This window comes from Ictalurus furcatus, chromosome 16 (assembly GCF_023375685.1).
Source record: "Ictalurus furcatus strain D&B chromosome 16, Billie_1.0, whole genome shotgun sequence".
NCBI lineage: Eukaryota > Metazoa > Chordata > Actinopteri > Siluriformes > Ictaluridae > Ictalurus > Ictalurus furcatus.
Genome location: NC_071270.1, coordinates 10,498,610 through 10,517,352, shown reverse-complemented (window position 1 = coordinate 10,517,352; position 18,743 = coordinate 10,498,610). Strand labels below are relative to the sequence as shown.

The window sequence follows — 18,743 nt, the reverse complement described above, 5'->3', positions numbered from 1 at the left end:
GCAACTTGCAATAATTGAGGGAAACATGAATTCTGCTCTCTACCAGAAAATCCTAAAGTACAGTGTCTGGTCTTCAGTCTGCAAGTTGCAGCAAGACAATGATCCAAAGCATAGGAGTAAGTCCTAGTCCTAGAAGTAAGTGAAAGACTGATCTCCAGTTATCGGAAGCATTTGGTTGCAGTTATTGCTGCTGAAGTTGGCACAACAAGATTTTAAGTTTAAGGAGGCAATTAGTTTTTCACACTGGTGATAGGTGTTGGATATCTGTTTTTTTGCTTCAATAAAAAAATAAATAAAGAAAAACAGTATTGTGTGTTTTTTCAGGTTGCCTTTGTTTAATGTTGTATATCGTTTGAAGGTCTAAAACTATTTACTATGAGATATACACAAAAACAGAAGAAATCAGGAAGCGGCAAATACTTTTTTACAGCACTGTACATTCACCTTGACCTTCTGTTACTAGACCATTTAAATGGACTATATAACGTTTATAACTAAATGATCTGCTAATAGAATTAAACAATTCAAGCTTGAAATTAGTACATATGTCTATAAAAAGGCTTACTGGTTATATATTTGTTATATAGTAATCTCAAAATGAAAATTATTAGATATCCTTTCCTATATAAAAGATATCTTCACTTGCTAAGATATAATTTTTTTCAGTGTTCCCTCAAACTATTTTTTCTCCTGTTTTCTGCAGGTGCAGACTGTCTGATGGGTGTATACCTGTTCTTTTTGGGTGTGTTTGACATGAAGTTCCGTGGTGAATACAATCGGAATGCACTGCTGTGGATGGAGAGCCAGGAATGCCGCACCATTGGCTTCCTGTCCATGCTGTCTTCCGAGGTGTCCGTGCTCCTCCTCACGTACCTGACCCTGGAAAAGTTTCTGGTCATTGTGTTCCCCTTCAGTCATCTGCGACCTGGGAAGCTGCAGACTGGTGTGGTGCTTGTCTCCATCTGGCTGCTAGGATTGCTTATAGCTGGTGTCCCTCTGCTCAGTGATGACCTTTTTGGCAACTACTACGGACGCAATGGAGTCTGCTTCCCCTTGCATTCTGATAGGCTTGAGAAGCCCACCGCTAAGGGTTACTCTACAGGAATATTCCTTGGTGATTTTTTGTTTTTATTTTTAAGAGATAAAATTTGTGTTGCAGACAGCTGTATATGGATACAGTAGCATAATTGATTTTACTGTCATTCTGTTCAAATGCATTTAAATTTAAATTTGGAGAAAAAAATGTAGTTCATATGCTGAACTGACATTTTTATATATACATTAACATGTGCATGGATAACTATATCCAGAGTATATACAAAAATAATTAATATGCAAATGGTTTAATAAATAACCTAATATTTAGAAATCTTAAAAATGTATCTTAAAACTGATAAATTGATCAAGTAAAATAAGTATGAAAGCTTTTCTATAATTACTTATGAGCTAATTTATTGATGTCCTCCGGTTGCTAATTTTTATTTTATTTTTCCCTAATCAATGATTTTGCTGTTGTTGTTTTTTCATTTACTGTATTTCCTTAACAATTAATTGATTAACTGCTTTATACTGGTCAAGGTTGAGGTGGGTCAGGAGCCTATTCCAGGAACTATGGGTTTTTGGGCAGTGGGAGGAAACCAGAGAACCTGGAGGAAACCCACATGGAAACAGGGAGAATAGAAAAAGCAGGCTTGAACCAGGGAGCTCAGGCTTGAAACAGGGAAATGTACAAATGCAACCCACTGTGCCTTAACCCCTGTATTTATTTATGCCCCTGTTTATTTATTTTTGTATTTACTTATGATTATGAAAAAAGGGCTATCAGTCAGTCACATATTGGTTCTATTGGTTAATCAATATTAGAGTACAGAGCCACAGATCGGTTGTATATGCCTTCTTCCAGTTGTTATGATGGTTCTGGTATAGACAACATGTACAATGCTGTGCAAAAGATACCACCATATTGTTTTCAATAAGATTCAAGATCTTTGTCATATGTACTTAGTACAATGAAATTCTTATTTTGTCCATTCCTCTCAAGACAGCAAGGTAAAAGGACATAAGAAAACAATATAATACAAGACAAGACAATAGAATTGTGCACAATACGCAATAAGAACAATAAAAATAAGAAAATTTCACAGTACAATTTTTTTTAAATGTAGTATAAGTAAAATGACAAGTAGTGTAAAGTGACAAGTAATGATAGTGTCAGTGTAAGTGTAGTGTTAAAGTGACAATGCTTGTCAATCCAGTATATTGTGGAGTGTGTGGCAATTGAGTACTTTTTATTAATTATTTGGTTGCAAACACTAATGATGGGAAAATGTACAGTACATTAATTAATTTTCAGTCAAACAGCCATGCAGTAGTTTTTTCTGTTACAATGCATTTTCCCATCATTATTGTTGTCATTCATAAATTACACAAATGTCTTTAACGATAAAAACATTATGAAATCTGTAAATATTTTATTTGGCATATTGAACTTTAATATTGGCCTGCATAAATATGCATTGCTTGGCTGTCTGACTGAAAATGGAAATAATGTACTGTAAATTTTCCCATCATTATTGTTTTCCACCAAATAATTAAAAGGTGCTTTATGGTCATTTAATTAAAAACAAAACTTTAGTCTCTGACATATGCACAGTACTATAAATTTTACACTCTTGTATGAAAATGCTATTCTGGATTATTTACACTGTAGTGTCACTGGATTCAACTATTATAAATACAATTGGTAGAGAGAATTATTATGCAGTCATGGGGACTCTCTCTTATTAATGGATCTGACCAAATTAATTATACACACCAAGCAGCCTGGGATTGACTAAGTTAAATCTGCCAGACATCAATATCTATCCACATACTTAATAACATTAGCTGCAGTACGTTTGACCTGTAATCAAATCAGTAAAAATAAAACCAATTAAAAAAAGAAGACCTAATACGAGAGGAGGACCTAGTTCACTAAGGTACTTATCAAGTGCTAAGTAAAGTCAACAGAGAAGACACTGAAATGATTTCACACAATAAACACACCAATTTAAATTTTCCAATCAAACAATTTCAGAAATGACTTACCTTTCTTTGCCAGAAACGGTATTTTACCTGAAATGTATGTGCAAAAACATGTATGTGTCCTTCATTCATTCAAAATTAATGTTTCTTCATACACTATATGGCCAAAAGTATGTGGACACCTGACCCTCACATCCATATGTGGTTCTTCTCCAAACTGTTGCCACAAAGTTAGAAGCACACACTTGTATAGGATGTCTGTATGCTGTAGCATTACAATTTCTTTTCATAGGAACTAAGGCGCACAAACATGTTCCAACAGGACAATGCCCCTGTGCACAATTTGAGCTCCATAAAGACATGGTTTGCCAAGGGTAGAGTGGAAGAACTCCAATGGCTTGCACAGAACCCCGACCTCAACCCCACTGAACACCTTTTGGATGAACAGGATGGATACAAATCCCCACAGCCACACTCCAAAATCTAGTGGAAAGCCTTCCCAGAAGAGTGGAGGTTATTATAACAGCAGAGGGGGTTTAAAACTGGAATGGGATGATCAAAAAGCACACATGGGTCAGGTTTCCGCAAACTTTTGGTCATATAGTGTATGAAAGAAATGGAATAGGCCTTCAGCTTTTTTTGGTGATGGTTTTTGACACAGATTTTTATGTATATGGATGTTTAACCCCTGAAGTGGCCTTGTCCACCCCATTTTTATAGTTCTATAATGAGTTCTTCCTAGAATGTATTTAGATTAACAAACTGATTAGCAAGCAAATAGCCATGTGTGTTTGTATCTTGTGTGTAGCTTATCATGCGTTCCTCTGTTAACAGGACTGAACCTGCTGGCTTTCCTAGTCATTGTCTTCTGCTACTCCAGTATGTTCTACTCCATCTATAAGACCGGTATCAACACCACAGATGTGCGTAATCGCTTGCACAAAGATGTGGCTGTGGCCAATCGCTTCTTTTTCATTGTGTTCTCTGATGCCCTCTGCTGGATTCCAATATTCCTGGTCAAAACGTTTTCCCTTCTGAAGATGGAGATACCAGGCATGTAAATGGACTGCAGTTGATTTTATATTTACCATAAAATACATACCCTCAAAAAGCTGATGTGTTCATAAGTATGTAATAATGTTTTCTCCTTAGAGTGATTTTAGATAATTTATAAAATTTTGCATAAATTTCTCCATATTTTTTTTAAGTAGGTAGAAGAAATTATTAATTATTGATTAATTAATTAATTAATTAATTAATCCAACTGACTAAATGTAGGATGGAGGCCAAATATTAAAAATAACTAACTTTTTTTTTCTGAAATTTTAAATCACACTTATTGTTGAAGTAATTGTTTACCCTTACGAAAAGTGTTCCATTTACTGTGTGTATATTTGAAATCTACAAAACCATGTAATATATCTTAATAGTGATAAGGTATTAGTTATACAAAACTAGCAATCTGAGCCTGAACTTAAAATTGGCAGTAATACAGTGCTGTGAAATAAATTTATATATATATATATATATATATATATATATATATATATATATATATATATATATATATATATATATATAAAATCATACTGAATTGTTTCAGGAATTAAAACAAAATCTAAGATAAAACAAAGGCAACCTGAGTAAACACAACATACAATTTTTAAATTATGTTATTTATTGAAGCAAAAAAGTTATCCAATACTAACTGGGCCTGTGTGAAATCTATGAAACTGCATTCATAATGCGGTTCAGCTGGACTAGACGCAACCAGGCCTGATTACTGCAAACCCTGTTCTATCAAATCAACACTTAAATAGAACTTTTCCAACTGCATGAAGTTGGTTAAAAGGTCTTACACACTAACACACTATACCAAAGTTGAAAGAAATTCCAGAAGTGGTGAGGAAGAAGGTGATTGAAGTATATCAGTTATAAGTTATTTCAAAGGCTCTGGGACTCCAAAGAACCACAGTGAGAGCAATTATCTCCAAATGGAAAAAAACATGGCACAGTAGTGAACCTTCCCAGAAGTGGCCGACCTTCCAAAATTCCTCCAAGACCACAGCAACTACTCATCCAGGAAGTCACAAAAGAGCCAAGGACAACATCAAAGGAACTACAGGTCTCTCTTTCATTTAAGAGGGCTATTAGGTTTTCACATTGGTGATAGTTGTTTGATAACTTTTTTGCTTCAATAAAAAAATAATAAATAAATACTGTATTGTGTGTTTACTCGGGTTGCTTTTGTTGTGTTGTATTTCGTTTGAAGATCTAAAACTATTTACTATGAGATATACATATAAACAAGAAATCAAATACTTTTTCACATCACTGTATATTAAATTAGCAATATTAACAATATAGCTATATTAATGACTATTTTATATTATTATAACTAAGACATATTTTAATAAATGCACCAAATCACATTCTTTCTGAAGACCAAAGAGATAATGTGATAAATATTATTTCATTTTAGATAAGTTATGTTTCATGTTTACAAAGACCAGATATTTTAAACATAAGGTCAACAGGAAAATGATATTTCTGATTATTCAACTAATTTTTTTATTAAAGACTGAACCAAGCACATATGATTTTAGTCAAAAACACAACTTAAATTGTTAATTAAGTGTGTTCATGTCATGCAGGCACTATAAACTCTTGGGTAGTGATCTTCATCCTGCCAATTAACAGCGCTCTGAACCCCATCCTCTACACACTGACCACCAGCTTCTTCAGGGAGCAGGTGGAGCTGTTACTGTGCCGCTGGCAACGCAGTTCGTCCTTAATGAAAGACCGCAAGAGCCTCACCAGCACCACAATCTACATGGATCCTTCCAGGCATACATTCTACCATTCAAAAGGCAAAATGTCTCGGGTCACCTATCCAGATGCGGATGCCCAGTATGACTGATGGAGCAGAAAAGTGCTGACTTTGTCATCAACCCCATCTGCATTCCATGGGAATTGAACGCTGTACTATACAAAACACAACTGGGGAATATTGGTCGGCAAGTAGGTTCTAGGTAGCAGCGTGGCTCTAGATTCATTTTTCTCTCAGAAGGATGAATGCAGAAAAAGGTGGCTAATGTACAAAAGTGAAAAAAGGGGAATTGTATTTGTTGTCTCCATCAATGCAGACTAAATGGTAGTGGCCAGCATCTTAACGAAGAAGAGTAAAAAAGCAGAGATACATAAGGAAATCAGCTGCTCTTCACACAGGTGCAGTAAGTTGTGTGTCAGTAGGTCACTTGAAATCTCAAATGAATGCTCTTGAGCCATTTCTTCAAGCTTTCTAAAATGAATGACCTGTGGAGGATTTCTTTTACACGTGTACATTAGTTAAGACCAATTTCTGATGAATTTATCAGAAAATTTTAAAAAATCATCTAACTGAATACTGTACAGTTCACAAATGGAACTGCACTCCACTATACTATACAATTCACAAAGTTCTGAATGCATTTATAACCAGTGTTTGGTAAGTTACTCAAAAAAAAAGTAATCCACTACAGATTACTAATTACTACTTTAAAATTGTAATTCGATTACATTACTGATTACTGCATGTAAAAAGTAATCAGATTACTAATTACTTCCAAGTTACTTTCAAAACTTATCAAACCTACAAAAATACACTACAAAGTGAAGTTCATAGTTCTTTCAGTAATTTTAGAGTGTCTATGCATTACATGATCAGTAAAAGTTGGATTTATCATAAAATTTGCCTTGGGTGTTCACTGTTTGTAGAATTACCAGAAGGATAAAATCTAAAACTTTTCTAACTAGGCTAGTTTGGTGTCTCTAGCCAAGGGGAGGCACAGCTAAGCTATCATTAGCAACGTTTCCATCCAAGGGTGTTTTTTTTAAAGGTTAAAAGGTTTAGCGCATTAAAATGTTTACAGATATAGCTGATGGAAATGCGAATTATCGATAAAGTTTCACAAGTGTTGACATAATCTTTTTCATTTTACTTTAACGCATAAACTCTATGTCGATACTTTAAATGTAACATGACGGAATTTATCCATCAGTCAGGGGTAGAATAGGGATGTGTGTGCCATCCAGCGCACTGCAAACACGTGACAAGATGCAGTAAGGGATTACTGTATGTAGTTTCATTGGCCTCCGTTACATTCAGCAGCCTGATATAACACCACATTCATTTTTGTTTAATAGCTGTGCACAGACACATACACATCCATGGACAGTCATTTTACTAACCCTGAAAGTTTCCCCCACTGCACTGTACTTGGCACAGGATGCCAGCTTGAGTAGGCAGAGAGCAACCCGCATTCTGGTCGGAACTGGTGGTTGGTGGCAACCTGCGATGGGCTCAGCTCTCCAACACTACCTCCCCCATGGGCAGGGCCAGAGTGGGACCCATTTTCAGCTCCGAAGTTTAATGCTCAAGACCAGCCCATTGTTTTTCGTAGGGGAAGAACTTTGATAAATGAAGTGACAGTTCTTACTATCTCGTTATATTTATTACTGTTGATCAACAAGAATACAAGGATAAATAACAAATGACATACTGAGTATTGTTTTCTGCTACAAAAACTCCAGCTGTAACATTATGCAAAAACAAATGTTTGTTGGCATTTAAACAAATATGAAATATTTCAGTAAGTAGTATACTTTTTTGGCAGCTCGTGCCATGGCATGTGATGACGGTTTGTTTATTTCTCCACTGCTCCATGTTGGTAACAACATGTGTACGTGCACGTTTGTGTATGTGAGTGACAGAGCACGCTCGCTGTATAGAGTAAATTTTGTGCCAAAACTAAAATAAATATAGCATTTTGCAAACACAATCTGCTTTGCAAAGGAAAACATGCTTTGCAAACTGTCAAACAAGTAGAAAGCGATTCTCACATTCTGCCTTGATTTTCTCATAAATGCGTCCCCTTGATTTTCTAACAAATGCATCTAAGCAACGTCCTCTTCCAGACCAAAAGATTACGCTGTCGGTCAGTTTACACTAGTCTCCAGAGACAAGCATTTAGCTGCTACAGTGCCATGAAAAGTACATTATCTTTCCTTATGCTCTGCTCATATCATGTTCATGTAAACTAGAACGCAGACATGTACACACCTCGTTTTCCTACTCAGCATCAGAGGATGTTACTGTTTCAGCTTCAACCCCTTTACTGGTTTAAAAAAATAAATAAATAAATATGTATACATACATTTTCCCCTCAAACTGACTGTGTGAGCTAGTGTTTGGCAGAATTGAGAGCTGTCAGCCAATAAGACACAAGTGTTACCCTGTCTGATTGGCCTTGCCTCTGTTCACTAAAGATATAAAATTACAACACCGCCGTCTTCTTTTACTAGTGTTCAGTTACATAGTGACAAACCGCTCCAAGTGGAGAATTATTTGGGGCTAAAGAAAAGAATCTTTGGGGCTACAGACCCCAATGCCCAGGCCAGTTTTCACCCCTGGCAGCTGTGCAAAACATGATTTATTTTAAAAATGTATTTTACTTAATATTGTTTTCTTAACAATAAATTTGTAATGCAAGTAACAATTTTATTGACATTAGCAACTGTAATCTAATTACATAAATTTAAAATGTCATGTGTTACATTACTGTGTTATCAGAAAATGTAATTAGATTACAGTAATGCTTTTTGTTGTGGCACACCAAAGGATTTTTGTAGACCATTTACAGTCTACAAAGTTAAGGATTTCCTTCAGCTTTGTACTGTGTATGAATAACAGCTGCACCTTTTACATTTTACAAGTAGCATTTTATTTTTTTGCTGCTGTACTAAATAGGCATAAGCACTCACTGATGCTCTAATTGTTTACAAGTTATTTGTTAATGTAATGAAACCCAAATGTGTTATTCTGTGCTAATAATACACTCTTAAAAATAAAGGCTCTTCAGTGGTTCTTTACAGCACCATACACTCTAAAAAATGCTGGGTTATTTTTTCTACCAAAATGCTGGGTTGAGCCTTTTGGGTCATTTAATTGGGTGATTTTCTCAATCTTGGGTAGATTTGTGTAACCCACCGCTGGGTTATGGCTGGGTCATTTTCACTGACAGTTGAATCAATGCACCCCTCCCCATCCCGACACCTCAGCCCAGCTCCTTGGATCAAATCAACTCAGCGTGGACTGAATTTGCCTTAGGTGGAGGTAGACGTTTTCACATGGACAGACTTAGATTTATTTGGATAAACAAGGTTCATATCAGTATATTTATTCATAAAACCATTACTGTACACTAGAAAAAGCAAAAATGTGCAATAACAGTGCAGTTTACATGACATTAAATGCACCGTTACTGTATCTTTGTTAACTTTGGCTTATTTGTTTGTAATGCCAACTGGATTGTAAGTTGGTTACTCAGTTTTTTGGATGTTTGATCAAAATCTGACGTTTATGTCATTTTTATGACATTTAGTTCAAAGTCTATATACACCACTTTAGCAGCTCTAGAAATACATTTCTGAACAGCTTGTGTATAAATAAAGGACATACTATGTTGACATACAGTATTTGTTTTTAATGTGGTTTATTTGACATTTTCAAAGGGCATAAATAACCCTGAAAACATTAACCCATTTATTAAATAAAATTAATGCAGTGTTTTTGTAAAAATTGAAGCACTCTTTGGGTTGAAAAAGAACCCATTTGCTGGGTTAAAATGAACAACCCAACTTGATGGGTTAGTTTAGCTCAAAATGTGTTCTGTCATATATTTACCCAGATGTTGGGCTAAAAAATAACCCAATTTGGGTTGTTTTTTCCCCAGTGTTTTTAGAGTGTAGGTTCTGCAAAGAACCTTCTTGTCACAAACCATTTTTCATTGTATAGGCTTCTTGAATTGAGCTATATGGTTCTTTGGAGATTAGAGAAGTTCTTTATGCTTCGTAATACATTCTTCAGAGCCGTGTATTGGTTCTTCAAGATATTATCTTTTAACAATTTAAAGTGAACCCTATTCATTTCTTTGTGGCACTGGAAATGGTTCTACTAGCAAGAACCATATTCAGGCTAAAAAAACCCTTTTTGGTTCTAATTGGAACCTTTATGTTTGAGTGTATAGTACAGTAATAATATGTTGTATGTGTTTTATGTTTATGTTTATAATATGTTTAAATGTTTGTCATTGCCAACTCTTCTGTCCCTCATCAGATTTTGCACTGAACTTCTCCCATTTGTCAGGTCACCACTGTAAATTGTTTTATATGGCTTGCCAGGATAAATGATAATTAAAAAGAACAAGCTTCTTTGAAATAGCGATGTACATCTTTTTAATACAGATTTTAACCATAAAACTGTCTATAGATATTACCATACAGCACACAGTAAAAAAAAAATTAATAGATAAAGCACCGCAAGAACTTGATTCCTTCATGTCAAAGGAAAGTCCAACTTTTTGGACCCAGGATGCAGAACATAGCACCGCCTCCTCACAGTTCCAGGGTCTCAGAGGTTTGATCCTGAGTTCAGGTTACTGTCTGTGCAATCTCACATATTCTCCCCATGTGGATTGGCTATGCTAAATTGCCCCTAGGTTTGAACGTGTGTAAATTCAATGGCCCACCTCAGGCACCTATATACTAGGGGTTATAATAAACATTTTTGTGACATAAGCCATGGAATTTGTCAACCCTGTTACTGCCATTCACACAATTATTTGCTATTGACTCAAATGGATTCACATGCATTTTTGCAAATTAACTGCCTCTCATTACAATATGAATAATTAAAGTCAGTGTATACTTAATTATGTACACTTTTACAAGTAAAGTTATCAAAATTATGTTGAATATCTTAAAATGTTGCTTTACTTTTGTGACTGTTGCTATAATTTAAATGATTTCCTCAATGTTTTACAAGATGTAATTGATTCCTCTATTTGACTTGATAACATTTCAATTCAAGTTGAATTGAAGGTAACAGTGTTGATGACAGTAACAGGGTTCAGGATACAAATGTTTACATTAATAACCCCAATACAGCAAATATAAAGGTCTATCTGAGGTCAATTATTGTCATTTCACTGGTTAGATAAGTATTTGCTTGATATTTATTCTAATTACAGGTAGCACATTCATAAATTTCTCAAATCTTATGTCATCTTTTTACGATTTCTTAGATAAGTACACATTTCCAAATAGAATCATGCAAGTGTAGCTTTTTTTTTAATTCTTACAGGCTACATGGATAAGTACAACAAATTTCTTTTCACACAAAAGTGCAAAGATTATAATTAATTTTAAATGTTTCCACATTGATGAATGAGTAGATTACTCTTAGCAAACAGGACATCATTGTTTATTTAAATTTCCTTTTATCTTTTTAAATCTTTCATTAATTTACATGTAGGGTTGATGCTAAAAGAACATGGCAGCATGTGTCATAAATGAAGTTTTTCAAACAAAGTTTCAAAATTGTCTGCTCATTGTCTCCCGTCGCATGGTCTCGATCACCACCCCCCGTTGAGGTGGTAACACCTCACCCTTAACAATGTACTGGCCAGAAAAGGAGGCGGAGGACATCACCATCCGTCATGCGCAGGGGATCACACAGCAGGCCACCAGACCCACAAGGAGAAGGAGGGCGAGCAGGGACACTCCCAAGCAGGTCAGGGCAGCAGTCCAATATCCAGAAAGAAACCAGGAGAGCCACGGCGGGAGGCGGAGACTAGACCCAAAGCCGGAGTTAGCCGCTTGCTCCACTTGGAGGGCCTGTAGTTGACCCAGGACCTTGGAGAGAGCACCCTCAGAACCAGTGTGCAAAGGGATCGCAGCACAGCACTCGGGACCAATCATTGCACAGACACCCTCCTCAGGGGCACGCATCTGGTCCAGGACAAAACGGTTCTGAGCAGCCATGAGGGAAGTGGCATGGAGCTGATTTCGGACCAGTCCGAAAGCACTCACCGAGTAGTTAATGAAGCGTTGCTCGTTGTACCACATGTAATTTATCCACGCCACATTGCGGTTGATCTGCACGGCCAGGAGCAAAATAGACGCTACACCACTGCCAACGGCCTCCATGGCTCTGTATCGAGCAGGAACGCCAACGGGGTGCCCCAAAGTCAAGATGGATGGTCTCATCAGCGGCCCAGTCAGAATAGCTCGCTGCACCAGCGTCACAGACATACTGAGTCCACAGGGCCACGTCGCGGCGTGAACGGGACCGGCTGGATGACGGTTGGTCAGCCACCAACAAAACACGGGTCTTACCGTCCAACCTAACCGGGGTGCAGCACCCCTGCCATTCCGCAGGCAAAGTCTGGCGTACACGTTGGCCCCCACAAAACCAGAAAACATCCGCAAGGGGAACAGTACCAACACTAAGATCAGGTAGGGGAATTGTCACACTGGGGGTGCATGGGGATGAATCACAGACAGAGAGGGTCTCAGTTTGCAAATCATTAGCGAACAGGGAGACATTACATCAGGCAGACACGTTTCCCACAGGATATACGCCAACAGAGGAGCAGAGGCAGATGGGAAAGACCAAGGGCAGAGACGGTTGGACACGGACAAAAGTCGACACTTGAGTGGAAACAGGGTGAAACAGGCATGAGGAGCTTGCATTGTACATCCACAATGGGCCAAAGTCAGCAGAAAGGGCCCCAAGGAGGCACACAGTAGGACACAAAAAATCAACAGAATAGGGGGCGGTGAGGCATTCCGTGAGGTTCCCCATAGGCAGCATAAAATGGGGGGTGAGGCTACGATCATGACATACGAGACACGAGCGATCCGTCACAGATCGAGCAGTGTGGACCATCCATGCCAGATACATGTTACTCTGCTCCTCTGTAAGCGAGGTGTTATCGGTGGGGATTGAATAGTATTGTAATTTCGGAGTTGACATCGGGGCAATGAGGAGGGGGTGGAGAGCCCGGGATGCGAAAGGTGACCCTGTACTAACATGGTAAGAACACGCCATAGCCGAGCAAAGGAACGGTAGCCACAGGGGGCCAATAGTGGGCAGCTCAAAGGAGCACCTACTCGTCCGTGCCCTACCAGTAATTCTAAGATGTCCCACGCGAATCTCCGCTGATCGAGCTCGGGAGAAAGTGAATGAGGCCAAATAGGGACTTCTGCCAATCAGGGACTCTTCATGGGCGAGTCTAAGGAGAGCTAACGCGCACATCGAGCTACGTGAACCTACATTTAAGCCAGGGGCCATCCAGGATCGAACATGCCTAATACGGGGATAGGGGGCTGTGCGGGAAGTAGCAGCCAATCATGGGCATAACATGTTATAGGAATCCAGGGAATTATTGAAGGTATGAGTAGTCCTTCTGAACATTGGGTCGTAGAAAAAGAAAAAGAGTGCTATTAGCCCTGCTGCAAAAATCACCCTACCCCCATATGTGCTACTATTCTGCAGAGCTCGTGCCACCGGTCCCCTCCGGAACCGGTGGTAGGGGAGTGTGCAAGGATTCATGCGGAGACTGAAGTTCAGGAGTAAGCCCAGGTAAGCTCAACTGTGCTTCTAGGGACTGCAGCGTATCCAAGTCAATTAGGCTCAGAGGCAAAGCGGGGTCGTCAAGGTCCTGACAGAGAGTGGCAAGCGTAGAATGTAGCGCTTCCCTTCTTTCCGGTTGTCTGCTCCCATGTCTACATAATCCATCATTATATGCCGGAAAGGTCCCGTTGGCGGGGGAATATGTCCTAAAGGGGCAGTAAAGTTCTTTCGCACATTGTTCTTGATACACACATCACATCTTTTCAACGCATAGTCCACCATACTGGCCAGAAATGGGGACCACCATTCCTGACAGATTTTTCGGATAGTTTCGGTCCTATGGGCGTGATCCAAGCCATGGGCTTCTTTGATCAAGAGTGGGAGGTAACAGGCTGGGGCTATACACAACCCTTCTATGCTGCGCCACAATCCAGTACCCGCCTCTTTTTTCGCCCCCCGTTTTATCCACGCCGATATTTCAGCCACACCTGCGGTGTTCTGCAGCTCCACTAAGTGGGCCACATTGTCTTCCTGTGGATGCCGCAGCTGACTCTCCCCGGGCTGAGTTAGGGCCATCATCTGCGCAGGCCCTATGGCAGCTTTCTTTGCTGCCTCATCCGCCAGTGCGTTCCCTTTAGTGATAAAGGAATCATCAGTCTTATGTGCCCTGCATTTCACTACAGCTAATTTTGTGGGCAATGTCATAGCATATAGTAAATCTGAAATCGCTTCCCCGTGGGTCACGGCGGACCCATCTGCCCGCTGGAATCCCCTTTGAGCCCAGATTGGTCCAAACACATGGCAGACTCCATGAGCATAGGCCGAGTCCGTATACACAGTGCAACTATCATTACGGCCCAAATTACATGCAGCTGTCAACGCCCGTAGTTCAGCTAGCTGGGCCGAGCAGGGTTGGGGAAGGGGAACACTCATCACCACCTCAAACGTTGCCGGGTTTCGTCGTGCTTCTACTACTGCCAACCCAGCCTTATTGCCCGTATCGGTATGATAACAGGAACCGTCCACAAAATACGTATGCTTATTATTATCAATAGGGCAGTTCTCCAAATCCGAACGCGCTTTCAAAAATTTCTCTGATTCCGCTACGCACTCATGGGGTACACCATCTATCGAGGTTACCAGTTTATCGGCCGGATTCACTGTGGTGCACCGTTCTATAGTGAGCTCCGGGGCTGACAGAATGGAGTCATACCCCGTTCGACGGGAGTTCGTTATCACAAAGGTCTGACTGACTCGTTAGGAGCGCATGCAGTGCATGGGTCGTATATAATGTAACTGGGTGCCCCATGGTGATTGAGGACGCTTTCTGATATGCAAATGCGGCCGCTGCCAAAGACCATGAACAGGGTGGCATCCCTTTTTCTACGTTATCGAGAGCCGTGCTGTAATAGGCGATGGCCTGTTTCCCCATGCCTTGTTGCTGCTGAGTTAGGATGGCCGATGCGTACCCCTTTCTTTCGGATACATAGAGGTGAAACGGTTTGCTATAGTCTGGGTTAGCCAATGCAGGAGCGGTCATTAAGGCCATTTTAATATCTGCGAGTGCGACTATAGCTTCAGAAGTTCAGACGAGGGGGGCATGTGGCTGTGATTGGTCTGCTGCCTTAATCATGTCCCGTAATGGTTGACCCCTTAGCACGAACTCACATATCCATGGGCGACTGAACCCCGCCATTCCTAGAAACGTCAACATCTGTCGTACGGTGGTTGGCTGTGGGGCCTTGCGTATGGCCACTACATGCTTTGGCGCTATAGTACGGCTTTCTCCCTCTAACACACAACCTAGGTATTCCACTTTTTGTCTACAAAATTGCAACTTTTCTTTACTCACTTTGTGGCCATTTTCGGCCAACATTCTTAGGACCTTTAGTGAGTCGTGCTGGCATTGTTCTTTGGACGCACTACAAATCAAAAGGCCGTCGACATATTGCAAGATGGTGCTACGGCACTCCAGGACTGAGAGGTCTTGAGCCAGTACCTGATTAAATATGGATGGGCTTTCACAGTATCCCTGCAGAAGTCTAGTGTATGTGTACTGCTGCCCTTCATACGTGAAAGCAAACAAATGCTGTGAGTCTGGGTGCAGTGGCACGCTAAAAAATGCTGAGCATAAGTCTATGACAGTATACCATTTGGTCCCTTCTGGAATGTTCGACAATAGGGTGTGTGGGTCTGGCACTACTGGTGTTTCAGGTATCACGATTTGGTTAATAGTACGCAAATCATGTACTAGCCTCCACTTCTCTGAGTCAGGTTTTCTAACTGGAAAAATGGGGGTATTGCACTGACTTCGTGTGGAGATTAGCACTCCGGCCTCTACCAATCCGTGTATTGTGGGCCGTATGCCTTCTCTAGCTTGCGCTGACAACGGATACTGTTTCTGGTAGGGCAACCTTGCATTCTCTTTTACCTTAATCTGAGCTAGGTCGGCGGATTTAACAAGCCCTACGTCGGTCGGATGTTTTGTCCATAGCTGTTCTGGAACAGTTTTCAGTATTTCCTCATTGTCCTGATATTTTGCTGCCTTAACTGCCATTTGCAAACCACTTCGGTCCGTGCTCATGCATTTGCAGACACTAGTGGCCACGGCAGTGTCAACTGCTGTTATTGAGATTCGCACAAACTTTCCATCAGGCGACTTGTGCAAAGACAGATTGGTAGTTGGCTTCCACTCTTTTACTTCTTTCGCCTGCCTTATCATTGGCCCTACATCTTCCGGTTCAAGGCCTTTGGTGACCATGCGTGTGACATGGGGCGCTGTCCCTTCCAGCTGATACCAGTTTGTGATTCTCTCTGGGAGCTTGATCATAGCCACCACTCCCTGTGGGCCGCTTATTATTTCCATGGTTTTAATGTCCATTACTTGTCCCTGTTCCATGTCTTCCCAAAGCTGAGCATATTCCTGGTCTCGTCCACCGTCATTATATTTAATAGTGCAATGTAAAGGGGCCTCCACCTCTGTGCAATTGGGCCGCATGTATTGTAACCATGGTTTCCACTCTGCGTATCTGTGCCAGAGTTCCGAGTTAGATGGATCGGACATCTCCAACCAGTATACCACCCTCACATTACGGGCGGTGCTAGGTGGCTCGTGCAACAGTAGGTATTGTGTGGATATTGATTTAGGGAATGTCACCCAAATCCCAGTCGCTTCGCACTGTATCTGAGATCCCAACTTACACAGGGCATCACGTCCCAGTAGGTTAACAGGCGCTCCTGGTGAATATAACAGGGGTGCTTGTATTGTCACGCCATCCAGAGTTAGTTCTTGAGGCTCGTTGAATCGTAAGGTCTGTATTTTTCCTGAGAAGCCCATAGTTTGAATTGCCTTACAGGTGAGGGGGAGCTGTGAACCTTCTTTCCCTATGCTTGAATATGTAGCTCCAGTGTCGATCATAAAGGGCGCTTGTAAGGTGTTTCCGATCTTCACTGTAACAGTTGGCTCTTGTTCTGGGTGCAGTGTGGTGACAGACTGCATCAGCTCCCCGCCGGGCTTCTCTAGGCCTCCTCAACTCTGGCTGGGTCCCGGCTCCCCATAGGGGCCATACATGGGGCCACCTGGGGGTACTGGGGGTAGCGGTTGACACTGAGGTGGCATTCCATAGCTGTCCGGCGCTCTCGGTCCAAGCAACTGACCTCTTCTTTCAGCCCTATCCACGCGGTCTCCCCAAGTTGGTCGTGGGACACGTAGACAATTACTCCTGAAGTGGCTAGGGTCGCTGCATCCCCAACCCCCTTCAGCTGCCATATTTGGTCTTTGCAAAACTCGACCCCGTCCGTATCCTCATCCCCTCCCCCAGGCGGGTGGCGTCCCCGGGTACATGGGGGCCCTCATTTAATATATGTAATCCATCTGGGCGGGGTGCAGCATAGTAGTTATGTGTGGGACTTGCGGATGTGGGTGGGCCTGGTATCCACTGGCCAGCAGCAAAGGGTCAGCCTGTGCTGAGGCTGCCGCTTGAGGATGGGGCACCATTACTGCCGCTTGTTTAATGTGTTCCTTCCTCCGTTCCTTCTCTTCATTTAGTCCTGGTCAGTTCGCCGAGCTGTGCTTTACAGAGTTGGCTCATCAGGGTTTATGTGGCATCTTTAGCTTCTTTTTTCAGCTTTCTGTGTTGCTCCACGTGATGGGTCACATGTGCCAGAAATGAAGCCCATTCCATTGCGTTGAGCCCCACCACTTCCTCTAACTTCTGCTGTACCTCCCCAGGGAGAGCCTTCTTCAACAGCAGTTTGAACAGTCCCACACTTGCCACCGAATCGTCCCATTTGGCACCCGTTTCATCCCTCCATTTGTCTTGAAACTCTTGTATGAAGGTTATCACGTTTTCTTCGTCTTTCAGTTTTATATTTTCGAGCTTTCCAGGGTCCATCTTAGCCGGAAACATACTCCTCACAGCGTCCCATATTTCTTGTCGGTACAGGCCAAACGGGATGGCGTCAGCCTTGGGGTCGTCTATGAAATCCCTGTGTTCTGCCCTATCGAAAATCTCTTCAGCCCGTCCCTTGCCCATTGTTTGGCAGAGAATGGCTTTGATATCGCCAATCGCCAGGTGCTGTCCTGATGTTTTTTCCTCAAACTGTGTAATCCATTTCTGCCCCCCTTCACACATGTTGGGTAGTCATTGGATCAGGCCCGTTAGGTCCATGAAACTCCAGGGTGCATAATGTAGGGCTTTTCCTTTAACCATGAGGGGCATCAGGCTTGCCCTGCTCCGTAGTGCTCTAGCTTCACTAGGCTCCGTCTTCATCGGGTGGGTGGCCCTTGAGTCCTCCTCCTCACTGACGTCTTGTTCAACTTTTCCTTCGTTGTCTGTTTCAGTCCCCTCACTCTCAGTCCCCCCTTGTTCGTCCAGATCCATGTCTGAACTCACTTGCTTCTTCTTCTGCTGGTGGTATATTAGGACCTTTGAGGCCTTACTCAGGCTCTTCACATGTTTTCCTGCTGACTGGTTAAGTGTTCTTCTCGACCTCTGTGATTTTGATTCTCCCAAACGGGGCTTGTGCGCATACCTATTTTTCACAGCCGTCGCCATTTGGAATGCTTGACCTGCGAGATTTTTCAATTCATCCATTTTACCCACGCTGTATGATATCCCGTCCTCCAATTCCTTATCCTCCTCGTATGGGGAGAGCACCACATCCCCCTCTATATGGACCACCCGCCCCTCATTGTCTCTCGGCTCCCCTTTTTCTCCTCCTCTGGTGTGTGGAGCCCCTCGAGCTCCGTTTTTACCCTCGT

The 18,743-nt window shown here is 41.4% G+C and overlaps 1 protein-coding gene across 2 annotated transcripts in view; it reads left to right on the top strand.

Annotated features, from left to right (window-relative positions):
* Nucleotides 1-6,960, top strand: part of rxfp2a (relaxin family peptide receptor 2a) — a 133,387-nt gene extending 126,427 nt beyond the window's left edge. For both annotated transcript variants that reach the window (XM_053644953.1, XM_053644954.1), the window contains exons 16-18: nt 704-1,114; nt 3,859-4,077; nt 5,679-6,960. In XM_053644953.1, the coding sequence (XP_053500928.1) occupies nt 704-1,114; nt 3,859-4,077; nt 5,679-5,944 (896 nt within the window). In that variant the 3' untranslated portion in view covers nt 5,945-6,960. The remainder of the gene's footprint in view (nt 1-703; nt 1,115-3,858; nt 4,078-5,678) is intronic.
* Nucleotides 6,961-18,743: the final 11,783 nt, after the last annotated feature.